This window comes from Equus caballus, chromosome 2 (assembly GCF_041296265.1).
Source record: "Equus caballus isolate H_3958 breed thoroughbred chromosome 2, TB-T2T, whole genome shotgun sequence".
Lineage (NCBI taxonomy): Eukaryota > Metazoa > Chordata > Mammalia > Perissodactyla > Equidae > Equus > Equus caballus.
In genome coordinates this window covers 37,484,491-37,503,250 of record NC_091685.1, presented here as the reverse complement: position 1 = coordinate 37,503,250, position 18,760 = coordinate 37,484,491, and the positions used below count along the sequence as shown (strand labels likewise).

Genomic DNA, 18,760 nt, shown 5'->3' with positions numbered 1-18,760 from the left:
AGCTAACATCTGTTGCCAATCTTCTTTTTCTTCCCCCCAAAGCCCCCCTGGGACATAGTTGTGTATTCTAGTTGTGAGTGCCTCTGGTTGTGGCATGTGGGACACCCCCTCAGCATGGCCTGATGAGCGGTGCCATGTCTGCGCCAGGATCCCAACCGGTGAAACCCTGGGCCACCGAAGCTGAGCGCATGAACTTAACCGCTCGGCCACGGGGCGGCCCCTTGTCCTAGCATTTTAGAGAAAAAGCACAAAACATAGTCTTCCTTCTAGATTAGTGATTCTCCAACTTCAGAAAGCAGAATTCCGCTGGATGCCTGTTAAAATGCAGATTTCTGGAAATCCACTCCAAAGTTTTGCGTGTCTGGATTGGAGCCTGAGAATCCGCATTATTACCCAGCCCTCCCCGCCCCCCACCCCGTGGTTCTGATGCAGGAGGTCCACGGCTTTGCAGTTTTAAGGTGACAGACCAGACCACAGAGAGCAGTCCTCTCTGCTTCTTCCCGAAGCCCCATCCACGGGCCTTGGGGGAGGGCATCTCTCCTCCGGGGTCCCCACAGACACGGCAGCATCAAGATCTCCCTGCCAGTTCCCATAAAGCAGAGTCACAGGCGACGACCGTGGCCCGGCAGCTATTCTGCCAAGTCATCCGTGTGATGTGCTGGCCCAAGGGGACGGGACCAGCCTCTTCCCCCTTTCGTTCTCCCCCTGTCTCCGAGGACCGTTCAGGGCTGAGGCCCAGCCTCATCTCCTTCTCAGCTGCTGGTCCATCCTTTTCCAAAAGATGCAGCAGCTCCAGCTGCGCTTAAATCTAAACGGGGATTCCTGCTCACCGGGTCCACCTTGTTCAATACCCCTGCAACCCTCATTGAGAACGCCAGTGTGTAACATCGAGTCGTCTCCATGGCAACCGACAGGGTGTCACAGACACAGGATTACGCCTTCATGGCGTGGGGATTCCGGAGAAGGCGTTGGGGGCGGCGCCCCCTGAGCCCCTGACCCACATCCAAACTGCAGGGGAAGAGTCCCTCTTCCCGCCTCGGTCCCCAAACCCCAGCCCGACCTCTCCTGCTCAGCTGGCACACTGAGGACGGCGAGGGGGATGCACTTTTACAGAGCCCCCCAAGCTCACGCGGGGGAGAGCGGCGGGCTCGGCGCTCCCAGCACACTTGGGCCCGGGCGGTGGAGACCAAGCCCGCGCGGGCGCGGGGGCGGGGAGCGGGCGGGCCCCGCGAGGGGCGTAAGTCCCACCTTCGGGGGCGGTGCCTGGCGCCGGGGAGTGTCAGGAAGAGGAAGAGCGCGGCCAGAGGCGGTGCGGGCGCGCGGCGAGCAGGGGCCGAGCCGAGGCGAGCGCCGCGCGGGCCACCATGGCCACGGACGAGCTGGCCAGCAAGCTGAGCCGGCGGCTGCAGATGGAGGGCGAGGGCGGCGGCGAGGCCCCGGAGCAGCCCGGGCTGAACGGGGCGGCGGCGGCGGCGGCGCCCGACGAGGCGGCCGAGGCGCTGGGCAGCGCGGACGGGGAGCTGAGCGCCAAGCTGCTGCGGCGCGCCGACCTCAACCAGGGCATCGGCGAGCCCCAGTCGCCCAGCCGCCGCGTCTTCAACCCCTACACCGAGTTCAAGGAGTTCTCCAGGAAGCAGATCAAGGACATGGAGAAGATGTTCAAGCAGTGAGTGCCCGCCCGACCCGGCCCCCCACCCACCCCGAGAGCCGGCCTCGGGCCCCCGACCCTCGACCCCGCGCCGCCCCGGGACACTTGCCGCCAGCCGGGCGCCCCTGAACCCCGACACGCCAGGGGTGGGGACCCCGCGGCCCCTTCCAGATAATCACGAGGCTCCAGGACCTCCTCCCCACCAGGCATGTGGGTCTGGGAACCCCCGGCCCCTGGCACGCCACCCCTCCTCGTGGTGATGCTGCCCCCACCCAATACACCATACCGCGCACACGGAGTGGGGGACCCCGCGGGTCCTTCCAGATAATCACGAGTCCCCAAGAGCCTCCACCGCCCCCGTACACATGGGTCTGGAGACTCTGGGTCTCTGGCCTATTAGTGACGCTTCCCCCACCATCCTACCCCCCCCCCCCCCCCCCCCCGTACACTGAGATTGAGGACCCCGTGGCCTCCCTTTCTCGCTCCCCAGTTACTCCAGTTCCCCGCCCCCACCCCAACACGCTGGTCAGAAACACCCACCCCCCGGCCCCTCAACAAAGGTGCCCATTCCCTCCACCCAGGCCGCACCTCCTCCTTTCATTGGGGTCCTTTCATTTCCTCTCCTTATCTCAGATCCCGCTCAACACAGGTTCTGGGCAGGGACCCCCACCCGCTCTTCCCCTGCAGTTAATCAGCATCTGCTAGCAAACTGTGGTCAAAGACCCTTGAGCCTCTCCTACTCCTACCCTCATCCACTCTGTTAGTCAGGACCCCAATCCTGGACCCTCAGGTGGTCTCCCTACGAGGGACCTTCCGTCCCTATCCCCCGACTCTGCGGGTATGTACATCCCCCCCTCTTCTTGAGGGCTGAGCCCCCTCCTCCCTCCACACACTGTCCGTCCCTCCCATTGCCCTTCCCACCCCCCTGCACCCTGCAGCTTTGCAGTCACTGGCCCCCTGCTTTCTGTCAAAAGGCCCCCATCTCTCCCCCCTTCTCCCACTGGGTGCCCCCTTCCCTCCCCACACAGGGTCCCCGACACCCCACACCTTCCTATCTGACTTGCCTGGTTGTTTCATTCCTACCCTTTACTCCATATAATTCCACACACTGCCCTCAGCAGGTTAGACCGTCACCCCCCGGCCTGTGGGCTCAGCCCTCCTCCCCCCCCCCAAAATTAAAATCTCTGTGAAGGGACCAGAGAGAAAGGCCTCCCAGTCCCCTTCTGGTCCCTCTCTGGGTCCACTCAGTTGGGATTGAGATGGTCAGCCAGCCCCCCTCCCTTTGGGACACTGCCCCACTTCCTGTTGCCCATCCCCTGCCCCGGGCTCCTGGAGGGGGAGCGGCCCAGGAGTATGGCCTGGAGTGGATCTGGAAGGAGCTAGAACCATCCTGAGGCCCAGTCTTGGGTCGGGGAGTGAGGAGGTCTTGTTCCCCCTGGGACAGGCAGCCCAAGGCTGATGGAGAGGTGCCGGCCCCACCTTGGCTGGGTCAGGAGGTCGGGGCAGGTCTGGGCTGTGTGTCCAGGGGGCGAGCAGGAAGCCCAGGAAGGGGGTGTTTTGCAACCCCACAGCTTGAGAAAGGTGCTTTCCCACTTCCCTCTGCCTGTGGAGCGGCCGCTTCTGCATTCGGCCCCAGCACAGGGGAAGAGGTTTTTGGTTCTCGGACCTGGGGAGGGCTGGGGGCCCCATTCTTTTCCAAGAATCACCCTGTGGGGGGAACTGAGTCTTTACCTACCCTGGGCGTCTGCATGGAGTCCTTGAGCCCTGAGGAGCCTGTCTCTTTGACACCAGGGTCTTGGTCGGGAGTTCTTCTAAAGTTTCTTCCAAGCCAGAGGCTGGTGCCGTCAGGAGAGCAGAATCTCCAGGATTCCAGCCCGCATGGCTGGAAAGCTCAGGCCTGGGTACAGCCTTGCTGCCTGGAACTTCCTTGTAGAGCCGGCCCTGGGGGAGGGCAGGGGAGACGATCCCAGCCTTGATAGTGCAAGGCACTAAGGAACTCCTTAGTGGCTTCCTCCCAGCATCCCCGTGACATAGAACCATAGTCATCACCATGGCGCAGTTGGGCAGTCTGGGCACAGAGAAGTTCAGTAACTTGCCAAGACCACACAGCTAGGAAATGATGGAGCCAGGATCTGAACCCAGGTCCGTGACTCTAAATCTTCCCTTCTGGGTTTCCTGTCACGGACATCTGTTTCCACATGGGAAACGCGCTCCTCCCACACCCCCTTCCGTGCTCATGGCTGGTTTTCTGCCTCGTGGACCCACTGCCAGCCCACATCTTCTTTCTCTCAGAGTCCTCCTTCTCTTGGGCTTCCACAGCATCCCTACCCCCTGCCAAAAAAAAAAAAAAAAAATGATGGAGCTGTTTGTTTGGGAGAACACAGACCCCCTGACGAGCAGGGCCTTGGGAGGCTGTGGCTCAACTGGAAGGGGCGCATGGCTGGAGGAGTGGTCTTGAAGCTGCGCTTGCTGAGCACTCTCACTTTTTACAGAGGCATTTTTGGTGTTAGTTTGACGAGGGGTACTTTGATGAAGCCTCGGAGGAGCTGAACCCCTGCAAGTCATCTCTTTGCACCACTCCTGCTTGCTGGGGCGTCTGCAGGGGTGAGGGGGGCAGGAAGGGGCCAGGGAGCTAGACTTCTAGGGAAGGAAGTGCTGCCCGCCGGGGGCCCTGGCGAGGATGGAAAGCTCCAGATTTTGTATTCAAGGAAACAAGGCTTCACTGTGCCAGCCCAGCCCAGCCCAGCCGACTCCCGGCTGTGAACAACCAACAGACAGGCTCTCACGGAGGACAAAACCCTCGTTCTGCTTCTGCTGTCCGAGTGGGGCTGCAGCCTCCTGGGTCCAAGCAGGGCCGAGGATCACAGCCAGGGCTCTGCTGAGAGACTCCTGCCCTGGTCCCCAGCTCCCTGGCAGGGAGGAGGGGAGGCCAGCCCCCCCGGGGGCAACCCATCCACCAGAGCCGATGGGGAGAGGTCAGAGGCATCTGGGAGTTGGCCTTTCCTTGGAGGCCAGGAGCTAGGAAGCCTGGGCTTCTATCCTGGCTCTGCCACTGCATTACCCAATCTGCCTGCCGTCTCTGGGCCTCAGTCTTCCCATCTGTAAAAGGAGCAGGCTATATCTGATGATTCCTAAAGTTTGATTCAGCAATGACCCCTTATTTCTGAGGGGTCCTGAATCCTTCTGGATGGCAGAACTGCCTTCCAGAGTCTTCTGGTTCCTCCATTCGGTGTTCATCAGCACTTACTTCCTGAGGATGGGGATGGCAGGAGGAGAGAGGGGAGAGAGGGAAGACAGACGATCTCTTCACCATCACTGACCTCACGCTGCAGCTGGGCAGTTTCCAGCTAGGAGAGACCTGGAGGGTCAGACTCCAGCCTTCTCCCCATTTTACAGAAGAGGAAACTGAGACGCAGAAGGGTGCAGTGACTTGCTTACGTGCCCGGGGAGGTTTTCATTGGCTGAACCAGAGCATCCTTGCGTGTACAGTGGGGATAGTGGGCCCCACTCCGGGGCTGGGCTGGGAGGAGGTGAGCTCTGGCACTGTGCCGGGCACCTGGGGACACCGCATCAGTGGACCCTGGACTCTTTGTTCTCCCACCCTGTGTGGCTTCAGGCTGCACCCCTCCCTCTCATCCCACCCTCTCCCCACCTCTCTCTGCCTGTTCATCCAGGCCTGTCTCTGGGACCCTCCAGGCAAGGGGGAAATGCTGTGGTCCCAGAGACCCTCAAGGGCTCAAGGCTCAAGGCCGGCAACAGCCCTCGTGGGGCTCTGCGGGGTTTTGTAAGCCGACACCTGCCCGAGAGGTAGGCAGCCCTGTAATTTGGAACCTGCCAAGGAATCTGAGGAAGATGCCCCAGTTCCCTGCTTTGCTCAGCCTGTCCCCAGCCATGTCGCCTCATGACCCCTTGCATCAGAGAGGCAGGCTTCCCTCTCCTTCTGGACGCCTCCTCCCTCCCCAGGCCTCTCCCCTCCTCTCCACCTGCTCCACCTTCCAGGTGTCTGCTCAGGGCCTCCCTGCTCACAGCACCTCCCCCAGAGTCCTTCCTGGGAGGCAGTACGGTGCAGTGGTTAAGGGCACGGCCTTGGGAGTCTGCGGCCCTGGGCTTGAATCCCAGCTGTGGGCCCTGGGGCAAGGCACTTAAACCTTCCCAGAGCAGGGAGAATAACAGCACCCACCTCACAGGGTTGTTAGGAAGTGCTTAACTCAGTGCTTGGCACAATTTGAGTACTTACTAAGTCCTGCGGCCCTGGGGTGGTTGTCTGGGCTGGCAGGGAGGCAGCAGCACGGAAGCCCTGGCTGCCTCCGCTTATCCTCCGGGGAGCTGCCGGCCTGGCACGACCCTCTTACTTTGAGCCAGACCAGCGGACACAGCATGAGAACCCTCCTTTGCTCCTGCTGCCAGGCACTCTGATTGACAGCTACGTACAGCTTTGATCAATAACAAAAATGGGGAAACGAATTCATTATCAGTTAATTACGTGGCAGGCAGGTGGCAGAAAAAAGAGCACACAGCAGGTCTGGAGTGATCTCAACCTGAACTCCAGTCCCGGCAGGCTGAGTCTGGGCGGGCGCTCAGCCTCTCGGAGCCTCGGGCTCCCTTGGGGTGAAGAAGCTACCAGGCAAAGTGCTGAGGATTAGGCTTACACGAGTCCGGAGCCTTGGGAAAGAATCCATCACGTCTGGTCTGTGGGCTATTAAAGACGTAGATGACGTTCTTGAAAAACATGACGTCCACTCAGTTGATCGTTCATCCGACTGATATTTTATTTTCTGCTGAGTGCAAGTTCCAGAGAATTAAGGAAAGAATAAAGTTCCTGCCCTCAAGAGGCTTAAAGTCTCGCAGAGAGCAGCAGTGGAGAGGGGCCTTACAGGGTGGAGAGGATGGGCCCACAGGGCTGGAAGTGAGAGGTTCCATTTCTTTCTTTCGACCATGGGCACTGAAAGTTCCCTTGAGGGCGCCGTGATGATCTCCCTCCACAGCCAGCCCCCTGCCTCCACGCCCTCCCCTTGTTAAATGGAGCCGCCAGGTCTGGTGGTCCCCAAAGGAGCCTATGTGTATTATTTCGGGAACTGAATTGAATTCTCACACCAGCACAGTGAGGTGGTGCTGTCACCATCCCCATTTGCCAGATGAGGAAATGGAGGCTCAAGGAGCTTGAGTCCCTTATCCAAGGTTATAATAAGTGGCAGAGGCGGGATTAGAACCAGGTCGCCTACAGGGAGCTCCAGAGGCCCAGCGAGGGCTGTTCATGGTTGGGAGCAGGGGGTTCTCGGAGCCTCGGGGGAAGCCCTCTGTAGGGGTGGAGAGGGCGGGTCCTTCCACCTGCAGCTGCAGGAGCCTGGCTTCCCCGAGATGCCCCGCCCCTGGGGAGGGAGGATTTCCCAGCCTCACTCCTCGCCCTCTGCTCTTCCTGCTTCCCCTTTGACTCTGAGTCACCTCTCCTCTCCCCCGCCCCCAGGGACTTTTGGTTCCCCATTGCTTTGCACTTTCTTGTCTGCCGTCTCCTCTCCTCCGTGCCCTCCGGGTCCAAGGCTGGGCTTCAGCTCTGAGAGTCCAGGCTCTGGGTGACCAGGCCCTGCTGCCTACGGGGAGGCCCTTTCTGTAAGGCCAGCCCAGCCGGAGGAGGCGGAGTGTCTGCCACCTCAGCAGGGACAGTCCGCACACCCTCCAGCGGCCGAGTTCCCTCTAGCCACCAGCAGCCTTCTCCTTGGCCGACTTCCGCTTTTCAAGGACTGCAGAGAACCAAGGGCTCTGTGCCAGAAAGGTGCAGCTAGAGGAGCCAGGCCCGGGGGTTTCTGGTCTGTGCGGAGGCCCTGCTCAGCCCTTCCCAGCACGCGGCCCTCAGCTGATGGAGAGGGCCTCTGGCGGCCGCTGTAAGATGATCATCTCCCATTTCACACATAGGAAGACTGGGTCTCAGAGAGGTTTACGTGACTCGTCCCAAGTCACGCAGCTAGTAAGAAGTGGAGATGGAATTTGAACTTGAGTCTGTCTGACTCCAAGCCCCTCCTCCCGGGGGACCCAAATAGAGCAGCGTAGCATCCCCCAGGAGCTTGTTAGAAATGCAGATGCTCGGGCCTGCTGGATCAGAATCTGCATTTTAACAAGATCCACCAGGTGTGCACACTGAAGTTTAAGAGGCGCCAGGCCACCCCACGGCCATCTTCCTGCCACTTGCCTAAAGTTGACCTTCAGGAGAAGCGCGTTCCTCAGCCTGAGCGGTAGCAGGTAACAGGCCGAGTGGGGGGAAGATTAAGTTAAATAATAAACACTGGGTTAAATTAGACATTCAGTAAATGTTTGTTGCAATCACTGTTATAACAATAATTACTATTAAGAGCAGGCAGGGCCGGGGGGCAGGGGGACTGGCACGCATCCCACTGCTGATGCTACAAGTGGAGGGAGATGCCCCTCCTGGGCTGGGATTCAGCGTGAGGCGGTTGAACCCGGACTTAGGATGTCCCCAAGCTGTGACAGCCCCCAGCAGATTGCCATCAGCTCCTGCTTGATCCTTGGACTCACTGAAAAGCCACTGGGGAGCCGTGAGCAAGGCACACGGGCGCACACACTCGCATACCCTTTCCTTCGCTGACACAGGGCAAAGGATCAGTGTCAGATTCTGCAGATAGAACTAGAGGAAGTGGTGAGCGGCTGGGCTTTCCCCACATGAGTCAGGCGATCTGGGGTGGGGGCGTGCAGGCACCGATGGCACCGCTGAGTAGTCCTCACTGAGCGTGGGGGCGTTCACCTGCTTGGGGAGGCGGGCAGGGCTAAGCTGGCTGCAACAGCAAGGCTAGAATTTTTCTGTGGTCCAGAACTTTCTGGCTCCAAGGGACCTGCCTTCCGATTTCACACGACAAAGAATACAGGCCCAGGAGCCAGTGGGGCCTCCCCAAACAGGATAGGGGAGGACCAGGTCTGTGCATTTGCTGAGACCAAAGCTAGGTGGGCCTGGGGATCTTCGGTCCATAAACACCACCTTCTCCAGCTGTCTGTCCTCCTGGGCAAAGGGGCCATCAGCAGAGGCCTGGGATGGGAATCAGAAGGGACAGAATTGGCATTCCCTGTGTCCCCGGTCCAGCTGCTCCACCTTCCTGCTGTGGAGCAGTGGTGGTGACAACTCCTCATTCTGCCACCAGACTGCACAGCACAGCTGGCGGGTGCAGAGGGTCATCCATGGGGAGCAACTTTCTAATAGTTCCAAAGCCAGAAGGAGCTGCCTTAGGGAAGCAGTGAGCTGCCCGTCCTCAGAGGTATTCAAGACACCAGGCAGGAAAACTGCTTTGGGAATCAGACCCTCACAAATGGCTAATTGAGGTAGCCTCTGATACCCCTCCCAACCTGAGGTTCTCTGGCACAGGGTCTGGAAGCAACAGGACACAGCATAGTAGTTAAAAGCATGTGTTTTTCATCAGGCCTGGGTTTGGACCCCAGCTGTATTCTTGTCCAGTATGGCCTCGGCCAAGTCGCTTCCTCCCTGAGTCTCGGTCTCCTCATCTGTAATATGGGGATATTTATGCCTGCTTCGTGGGGTTCTTGTGAGGATCTGATGTGAAACCCTTGGCACGGTGCCTGGCCCATGGTAAGTGCTTAGCACAGAGTAGCCACTAATGATAACATTGTTAGGAAATGGGGACAAGCCTGGGGGCAGGGCCAGGGTGTTGATACCGAATGCTGTAGGAGCCAGCCACCGCCCACACCCACGGCTCCTGGGTATCAGAACCCCGGGGAGGAGGAGAGCAGCTGGCTGGGGCCTGCTCAGCCCACAGGGGCAAAGTCGGCCTGGGTAGTGGCCGGCTGCTCCACTTTCAAGGGCGAGTGGGAGGGGATTTTGTCACCAGCATCCAGGGTGGCAGCTGCTGAGCCCTCCGTGTCGAGAACTGTTCGGGGGGAGGCAGGAGGAATGTGGGCACGGCGCCAGGGGCGGCAGCCTCCCTCCAGTGCTGGGAAAAGCACTGAGCTCCCGACCTGGGAGCTTTGTTACCGGTGCTGTGCATGGGATGGTCCCTCCCGGGCAGGTCCCACAACAGCCTCTCAGCCCAGCCTCCCCGAGCCCTGCGTGCTTGAGACTTTGGGATGGTCCACGGGACCAGGAAGAAGGAAAGCTTCCAAGTTTTAGAATCCTGCAGTCCTCTGGCTGTGTGGCCCTGGGCTGGTTTCTGCCCACTCTGGGCCCCAATTTCCCCGCATAACATGAAGCAGATAGATCTTGTGAGCTGACCCTCTTTCTCTGGACACTCTGAGCCACCTGCACCCTCAGTTCTAGCTCAGGGAGAGGGCTGATGGATGAGAGGGTCCCCAAGCCAGGGATATGACTGTTTCCAGCCTTCTTGGAACATCATTCACTCCTATGTTGGTAGTCGTACACCTGCTGGTGGCACAGTGACAGTCTCCCCCTTTGTCACTTCTCTCCCTGCCAGAGGAAGGACAAGAGAGTAATCCAGGGCTGAGGCTCCTCTCTCCCTCTGCCCAGAGAGAGAGCAAAAGGCTCTGTCCTGCCGTCTTTCCACCTCCCCAAGTGTCTGGGTCTTTGAATCAGGCCTAATGTGGGGAATGTAGTGGGACCGTCCAAGGAGGGGAGATGCTGGAGGGACCTCTGGGTCATCCTGTCCACCCCCTGCCTCCAGGCCAGCCTCCAGCAAGCATTTCCTCCCAGCCAGGTCCCATCAGGACTGGTGCCCAGGGGAGAAGCCGTGATACTTTTTATCATTATTATTCTTATTATCGTCACCATTTTTATATTATATATGCGAAGTCCTTAATGTGGTATCTGGCACACAATAGTTCTCAATAGCCACTATTATTATTATAATGAAATTAGCAGGTTTTAAGCACGAACTATGTACTAGGCATTTTATATCCATAATCTTATTTAGTCTTTAATCCTAAAGGTAGATATTAAGAAGAATAACTTATTATTATTAAGTTCTCCTGTATTAATTAAGTGCTTACTGTGGGCTAGGCTCTGTGCCAAGCACCTCCTTGGATTGTCTCTTTTAAGCCCTGCCTCAGTCCTGGGAGGGGTCCTTTGATCCCCATGATGTCAATGGGGAAATTGAGGTTTCTGGGGTCAGGTGTCTTGACCCAGGTCACCCAGTCAGCAGGTGGCAGATCTGGGGTTTGGACCCAGGTCAGTCTCAGCAGAGTTGATGTCAGCACAAACTTTCAAGGTCCTCTTCAGTCAGCTTAACCCTGGAACTCGGCTGATCCAGTGACCCAGAGCCCAGCCACACCCAGGCACATGGTGGATGTCTGCTCCACAGGGGGGTCTTGGGAACAATCCCCTCCAGTGTTGCCTCCTCTGGGGCCCCACCTTCCACCCCAGCACCTGGCACCCTGGCGCCTGGCCTCTCCCTACTCTGTCACCTCCCCTTGGCAATTGATGCATTGGTGCTGCGGCCAGCCCTGGATTGTCCCCCTGGGGGCCGGAGCCCGTCCTAGGTAGAGCCCAGACCCAGTAATTGATTGCCCCTTGATTGATGCAGGCAGCGGTTCAAGCCGCACTTGGAGTTGCAGCCCAGCCAAGCCTGGGAGCTGCCAGAGACCCGGAGATGCAGAGCCCAAGTTTCCGTCCAAGTTTGGACGCTTTATCTGCACTTCCTCTGAAACTGAGCCGCCTCTGGCTGCAGGGGAGCCCCGTACACTGAGCAGTAAATAAAGCAGGGGCTCAGGAGAGGCGGGTGGGGCTGCGGAGAGAGGAGAGTGTAGGAATCGTGGGTTGGGGGGTCTGAGATATCGGACCAGGGCCCTCACCTCTACACTCCTGTCCCCTAATCGGTCACACGGGAAATAACACCAGCCTCTCAGGACTGCTGAGCACAGGGGTTGTAAAGAGAAGATGCCTGGCACATAGTGGGAGCTTAATTACAGTAATGAAACCTCACTGTAGGGTGGCAGCTGCCATCTCTGGAGCCAGCTGCACGTGCCAGGCGCTGTACTGAGCCCTCAGGGTGGCCCGGTGAGAGGGCGCTGTCATCCCAGGCTTCTCGGCCTCAGCGGGAGGCCTCAGGGGCCCAGTCCACCGACCCAGGCGGTCTGCTCCCACCCTGACTTGTCACCCCTGACCGCCACTCTAGCACAAGTCCAGAAAGTGGCAGGGGATTGTCATCCTGAGGGACGCAGAGGAGGGAGGCCATGAGACAGCCCAGGAGGAACTGACTCCCTCCCCAGGCTGCCCAGGCCTGTCACTGAGGGTCCTGCTGCAGCTGCCCAGCCCCTTGCCAGCTGGCACACAGGCTCTGAGGTTGGAGGAGGGGCCTCCACCGAGTCCCCCACAGGGCCCCTCCAGCTCTAAGTGGAGCCTGGACCATGGGACCATACACCGGCCTGGCCCTCCCCAGCCCCACAGCCCTCGACCACATCCTCTCCCATCTGCTTCCGCCCCAGCTGTGGCCACTGCCCACAGGGACCTGTGATCCATCTGCCCTCTCCGGGTGCTCACCCCACGGAGGGGAAGAAGGCCTCAGGACCCTCTGTCCCCTGCAGGGTTCCCAGAGGCTCATCTTCCCTGTGCTGCGTGCGTCACTTCCAATCACTGACTCACTTGCTCGTGAACTATTTATACCCCTCGTGCAAATGCTCCGCTCAGCGCTCCCGGCAGACATCTCTGTTCTGCTGGCAGCCCCAGGACATGTGGAGGGGGGCTGGGCACAGAGCAAATGTGCAGGTTTGTGAGCCCAACACGCATGGAGTGGAAGCCCATCTCTTTCCTTTACTGCTGTGTGACTTGGGCCAGTCCCTTAACCTCTCTGAGCCCCCATTATAAAATAAGGTTATTACGAAGATTAAGTCAAGTCTGTAAAGTTCCTGGCACAAAGATTTCAAAAAGTGGTTGCTATTAGAAGTTCAAAGTCATGTGACACTTCAGTGTAACTAGAGATGGGGAAGGAAACTGGGGAGCCCTGAGGAAGGCACAGGCATGAGATATGTCTTGATGTAAGAACTCCAGGTCTCCAGGACGTAGGTTTCTGGAACTCGGTGCCTCTATGTCACACTGCTGTCCCCACCACTGTCACACAGTCAGCTTAAGTTAGGGGACTGCAGTAGCTTTCTTTAGACTCAGGCCATTTTGCTGTCAGCATTCTCCCCAGCCCACCAGGAGACAGTCAGGCTGGTGATTGGTTAGCTGATAAGAGGGCCGGGTAGTGAGGCTGGCCTGGTGGCACAGCGGTTAAGTTCGAATGTTCCACTTCGGTGACCTGGGGTTCACCGGTTCAAGATCCCAGGTGCGGACATGGCACCACTTGGCAGGCCATGCTGTGGTAGGCCTCCCACATATAAAGTAGAGGAAGATGGGCACAGATGTTAGCTCAGGGCCAATCTTCCTCAGCAAAAAGAGGAGGATTGGCGGCAGTTAGCTCAGGGCTAATCTTCCTAAAAAAAAAAAAAAAAAAGAGGCCGGCTGGGCTGTGTGCACAAGGCCACATCTGCCGTGCTGGGTGCTCCAGGCACCAGCAGCACCTCCCCAGTGGGCGACGGGGCCTGGAAGCCATCTCTGACCCAAGCTCTTACCACAAGGAGGCTGGTCGAGAGGGACATTTAGACTCTGCTCCCCACCCCATCCCTGTCCCTGCGGGGCCCTTGGTGGTAGAAAAAGGAGACCAGAAATGTGCAGAGCAGAGACACTGGTCACCCAATCATTATTCCAGGCCTTTCCAGCCCCCGAGCCGTATCCCCACCGCTCACTGCAGGCACCCTGCACAGCCTGTTCCCTGAATATGCCCCGGGCCGCCTCCCAATCGGCCTCCCTTGTGTGACCTCTGGCCCTGCCCTGTGACACCTGGTACCTTCTGCCTCCCTCCTGGGTGGGGAAAGAGAATAGAGGAGAGATGGGACCAAGATGTCTCTCGAGCGCCAGTGGACGTTCCGGTGTGCCAGCTGGTCCTGGAGATGATCAGAGATGCTAACCCTTCCAATCCATAGCCCTGTGGTATTGTGAATTCTTTCTCTCTGCTTGTAGGTGTCACATTCAGTACAGGAAGGCTGTGGTTTCATTTCCTTGTGTAGCAGACTTGTCCAAAAGTTAGTACTGCTCAACACGTAGGAGGCCCTGTAGTGAGCTCACATCATCAGAGGTAACCACGTTGTAGCTGGGCCACAAATCAGGACTTCACCTGGGCCAAGATCTCTTCCAGCTGTGAAAGAGTGACATGTTGATGAGAGGTGCCCTCTGAGCCCCGGGCTCCTTGCCCTCCAGCTTGGGACTGCTCTGACTGCTCAAGTATGAGGTGTCAGGATGTCCTTAGGCCTCTCTCTCTGCGCCCACAGGTACGATGCCGGCCGGGATGGCTTCATCGACCTGATGGAGCTAAAGCTCATGATGGAGAAACTCGGAGCTCCCCAGACCCACCTGGGCCTGAAAAACATGATCAAGGAGGTGGATGAAGACTTCGACAGCAAGCTCAGCTTCCGGGAGGTAAGCCCTGTCCCCCGGGGGGGGACACCTGAGGGCTTGGTGGCACGGAGAGCCTAACCCCCTTTTGTCACTGGGCGACACTGTCCTTGCGCAGCCACTGTTGAATGGCTGACAGTTGGCTGAGGCTTCAGCAGGATCCTGGAGCAGGCCTGGGGGTTCTGAGATGCCTTACATGAGAAGGCGGGGCATCTGTCCCTTCATGTAGTGAGCACTTACTGAGTGACTTCTGTGTACCTGATGCTGCGTGGGCTCTGGGAGCACAGGGAAGGGCCCTGGAGTTAGAGGGGGAGACACGTGAAGAGTGAACTAACAGGGTGCTATGATTGAGGGGAAGGGGGGACAGACGGAGGGGGTGGCGTGTGCTGTGGGTCCAAGAGGACTGGGCACTGGGCTGGGTGGCTTCGCTCCGGATCTCACCCAGGCCTCGCTGTGACGCAGGAACCGTCAGCAAGCCTGGTTACAGAGGAGGAAACGGAAGCTCAAAGCCAGATAGCACTGGGACTGGACCCCAGGCGGCAAAGGGTTAAATGCCAGGGTCCAGGCTCAGAGCCTAGAGGAGGTGGGGCAAGAGAACGGTGGGCGGGGCGCCTGGAAGAGGAGAGTCCCAGGGAGGAAGGGGTGGGCAGTACCGGATGATGGTTTGGAGTCAGGACTCGGGTTCAAATCTTTCTTCCATCACTTCCTGGTGCTGAGATTTGGGGCAGGTGTTCTCTTGTGTCTGAACCTTCTGTAAAATGGGCCTAATCGTGTACCCTTAGGACTCAGTAACTGCGATTAGAGCGGATTAGTTGGGGGAACAGTGGAGACAAAGATAAGAGGCTCTTGATGGGAGCGAGCATGGGCGGAGCAGGCCTGCAGGAGCCCTGGGCCCTGGAGGGCAGGAGAGGGCTCAGATGGGCAAACTGAGGCCCAGAGTCGGGGGGGGGGTGGGTCACACCGGCCTCTGCAGGGACACAGAGCACGGAGGGGCGAGAACCCAGACCTCTGGCTCCCAGTCCTGTGAGCGCGCCTCTTTTTTCTCCAGAAGGCCCAAGGCTGGGCCTGGGTGTGGCCAGGAACTTCGGCCCCTTCCCGCTCTCCCTGACCCCACGTGCTTTTCTCCCTGCGCAGTTCCTCCTCATTTTCCGCAAGGCGGCGGCTGGGGAGCTGCAGGAGGACAGCGGGCTGCACGTGCTGGCACGCCTCTCCGAGATCGATGTCTCCACTGAGGGCGTCAAGGGGGCCAAGAGCTTCTTTGAGGCCAAGGTGAGGACAGGAGGATGTGTGGAACCCGGGGTGCAGGGTGCCCTGACCCTGGCTCGAAGATGGGGTGGCCAGGCTATAACAGGACCCTGGGTTAGCTCCAGGGTCACAGCTTCCCCTTCCGGTCCCTGCTGAGGCTGCAGACAGGAGACGGGGAGCTGACGGCCGGGCCCGGCTGGGCAAGGCCCACTGCGTGCACTCCTGGCTTCTGTCACCTCCCATCCAGGCTGTGATCTTTTCCAGCTTCCTCTTTCTCTCCCGGCCCCAGGGGTGGGTGAGGGGTGTGTACTGTTGAAGAGGGGACAGGGACCACTGTGAGCTGCTCCTGGCACACACAGCCACCACCCTAAAGGACTGGGCCATAAAAGGTGGGCCCAGGAGAGAGCAGAGCAGGCCCAGAAACATAGCGCTGGCTCCCAGGGCCTCTCGGAGACACCAGCCCCGCCAGCCCCAGCCTGGAGGGAGTGTGACAGGCCCCAGAGGCCACCTTCCCTTCCAGCACACACTTAGATGGAGGGGACATGTATGGCCCCTGGGTCCTGCCTTTCCTTGTTTCTCCCTCTTCCCATGTTAGCTAAGAACCTTCCTTCTCAAGGCCACTCCCGCCTCCCTCTGGGCTTCTAGGGTGGATGGGATGTTTCAGGGTTCATCAGTGGGACCAGGTTGCAGTTGGGCTCCCCAGGACGGGAAACAGGATGAGGATAGCAACATCAGAAGCTCCCACAGATAGGACCCATGCTATGCAGCCGCCAATGAATGTGCGTTCTCTCTTTTAATTCTCCCAACGAATCCATGAGGTCAGAGTTATTGAGCACCAGGCTCTAAATGGAGAAACTGAGGCTCAGAGAAGTGAATGAAGTGCCTGGCCCAGGCCAGAGCTAGCGAGAGGTAGAGCCATGCGTGTGTTGATGGGAGCAGCACAGGAGAACCGCAGGCCAGAAGGGACCCCAGAGAAAGCCCGCTGTGGAGGCGCAGGGACCCCCCCACCCGGCCCTGACCCCCTTAACCCCCGCCACCCCAGGTCCAGGCCATCAACGAGTCCAGCCGCTTTGAGGAGGAGATCAAGGCGGAGCAGGAGGAGAGGAAGAAGCAGGCGGAGGAGATGAAGCAGCGGAAAGCGGCCTTCAAGGAGCTGCAGTCCACCTTCAAGTAGCGAGGCGCTGGCCCCGACCGCAGGGCCCTGGCTCCGGCGCCCCGGCAGCCGGCGTCCGCGGCTCTGTCTGAAGGGACCACACTGAAAACCTAAACTATCTGTGAACGGAGCCAGTCGAGGGGTCTCCCAGAGGGGTCCAGCCTCTCCCCGCTCCTTTCTGCTGTCCTCGAGGCCGCAACACCGGCGCTGGCTCCCTGCCTGGCCCGGTCCCCCTGGCGATTCCCGTGTCTCTCGCACCCCCGGCTGCCCACCACCTCCTCCAGCGCTGCTTGCTGCTCCGAGCCCGGCTCCTGGCCCTAGGGCTCTCCCTGCCCCGTGTGCCTGCCCCCTGTGCCTCTCCCTTTTCACCTCCTGCCCCGCCCAGAGGCCACCTGCCCTTAACCAGCAGGCCGCACTGCCCCTGGGGCCTTCTGAGTCCCTTCCTAGACTGGGGGAGCGACAGATGGCAAGAATTGTGGCCGGCTCCGTAGAGCTGGACCTAAGGAGCTGATGAGAGGCACGAGGGCCCCCGCCCCCACACCTGTTCCTCCAGCCCTGCCTCCTCTCTCTGCTGGAGTCACGGCGGGAGGCTTCCATCTTGGCAAAGGGACCCAGGCCCCTGGCGCCCTGTGCTGACTTGGAGACCTCAGCTCTCTGGGGCCCAGCGAGGCAGGGGGAGGGGGCAGCTGTGCCAATCTACCTCACGCGCTCACCCTCTGCTGGCCATGCCATGGATTGTGGGCTGGGAAGGTTCTGGGGGCAGAAACCACCTCTCCCTAGTCCCCCCAGCACGGCCTGAGGGTCCCAGGGGCTCTGGAGAGAGCAGGGTGGGGAGGGCCTGGCCCCTTCATAGGGAAGGAAAGCAGCGCCCGTCTCCACTCTCCAGGAGGCATCCAAGAAGTGCTTTAAGCGGTTTGCATGGACCCGGCAGTGGTGAGCAGGGGGCCTCGCTCGGCCCTGTCACGCCCTCCTTCCCCGAGTGATGTTCACCGCCTTGTCACCAGCGACAGGACCTGTCCCCTCACACCCACCCCCTGAGGAAGCATGGGGACCCCAGCCCACCCTGTGCCCATCTCCAGACGGGCCTCAGCCATGCCTGTGCCACCGCCCAGTCCTGCGCAGCTCCCGATGTGCTCACTCACGCGTGTGCGTGTCTGTGTGTGTGTGTCTGTGTCCGTCGCTGTGTCGTGAAACCGTGCCCGTCACCCAGTCCAAACGAGTGAACGGCCATCGAAGCCACAGTTATGCAACTTTCAGTGTGTGTCGTGACAGTGTCACTGCTTTTTAAACTCGATAACTCTTTATTTTAGTAAAATGCCCCCAAAGTCCGTGAAACTCCCATTGGACTTGCAGAGGGTTTATTTTTTTGCCCTTAGAATCTGCAGATTAGGAGGTGTCGACCCCAGTGCAGCAGCCTTGGCCTGGATTGCGTTTGCCTTAGCAGATATGTTTATACAGATGAATATAAAAAGTTCTTTTTCTTTGGGCTTATTGCTCTTTTTTACCCCCTCCCTTCTCACCCAAGAAAAAAAAAAAGCTACTTCTTCATTCGGTGGTACGATTATTTTTTTTAACTAAAATCAGATAAAATTCTATATTCTTATGTGTGTGTGGTTCTTGTCGGTTGGTGAGGGAGGGGAGGGGCAGGGAAAGGAGGGGACAGGGATGAGGTCACCTGGATGCTGGGGCAGCATTTGCTCAGGTGGCTCCAGTGTCATGTCAGATGCCAGGAAGAAGATGGGACCCTTCCTAATGGGAGAGGTTGAAGTTGATGCCCACCCGCTATGACCAGGCACTAGGCTAAGCTCTTTGCATGTATTAACTCATTTAGTCCTCAAAACCAGCCCATGAGGGGCGTGCTGTTTTATTCCCAGACAAGAACAGGGAGACCCAGAGAGTCCCCCAGAGGCATTCGGGATGGAGGATGCAGACCCATGCGCTCAGCCCCGGGCCCATGCCCCCACCCATCCAGCCGTCACACCTGGTGAGTTCAGAGGACGCGGTGTACCAGGAGTGGCCATGCTGATTCTGGATTGATGCACCCAAGGCTCCCCTCCAAAACTCTCCTCCCCACCCACAGACACCCCCAGCCTCCCCCACCACACACAGGCTGGGGTGGTAGGGCGACAAGGAAAAGTGGGGTGCTCCCCTTGTGGCTTTGGACAGATTAGGCTCCCACTGGGGCTCAGTCTCCCCATCTGTTTGATGTGAGGGTGGCCTGGGGTCCCAAGGTCTTCCCAGCCCTGTGGTTTCCAGGTAGGGCACCCCCCTCTCCCAGGTGCAACCTGAGTGGGGGTGTGGGTGGGAGTTTGGGATT

At 59.0% G+C, this 18,760-nt stretch overlaps 1 protein-coding gene across 1 annotated transcript; it reads left to right on the top strand.

The window, feature by feature from the left end:
* Positions 1–1,283: 1,283 nt before the first annotated feature.
* On the top strand, positions 1,284–18,046 carry EFHD2 (EF-hand domain family member D2). Its single transcript, XM_023635734.1, has 4 exons — positions 1,284–1,666; positions 13,922–14,069; positions 15,180–15,314; positions 16,333–18,046. Exons 1-4 carry the CDS (start codon positions 1,365–1,367, stop codon positions 16,462–16,464), a joined length of 717 nt encoding a protein of 238 aa, XP_023491502.1. The 5' UTR covers positions 1,284–1,364; the 3' UTR covers positions 16,465–18,046.
* Positions 18,047–18,760: the final 714 nt, after the last annotated feature.

Bases quoted from the DNA above. Each gene is read 5' to 3' on its own strand.
- EFHD2 (XM_023635734.1), top strand. From the start codon at position 1,365: ATGGCCACGGACGAGCTGGCCAGCAAGCTGAGCCGGCGGCTGCAGATG. The intron at 1,667-13,921 runs GTGAGTGCCCGC...CTGCGCCCACAG, and splicing joins ATGGAGAAGATGTTCAAGCA to GTACGATGCCGGCCGGGATG. The intron at 14,070-15,179 runs GTAAGCCCTGTC...CTCCCTGCGCAG, and splicing joins GCAAGCTCAGCTTCCGGGAG to TTCCTCCTCATTTTCCGCAA.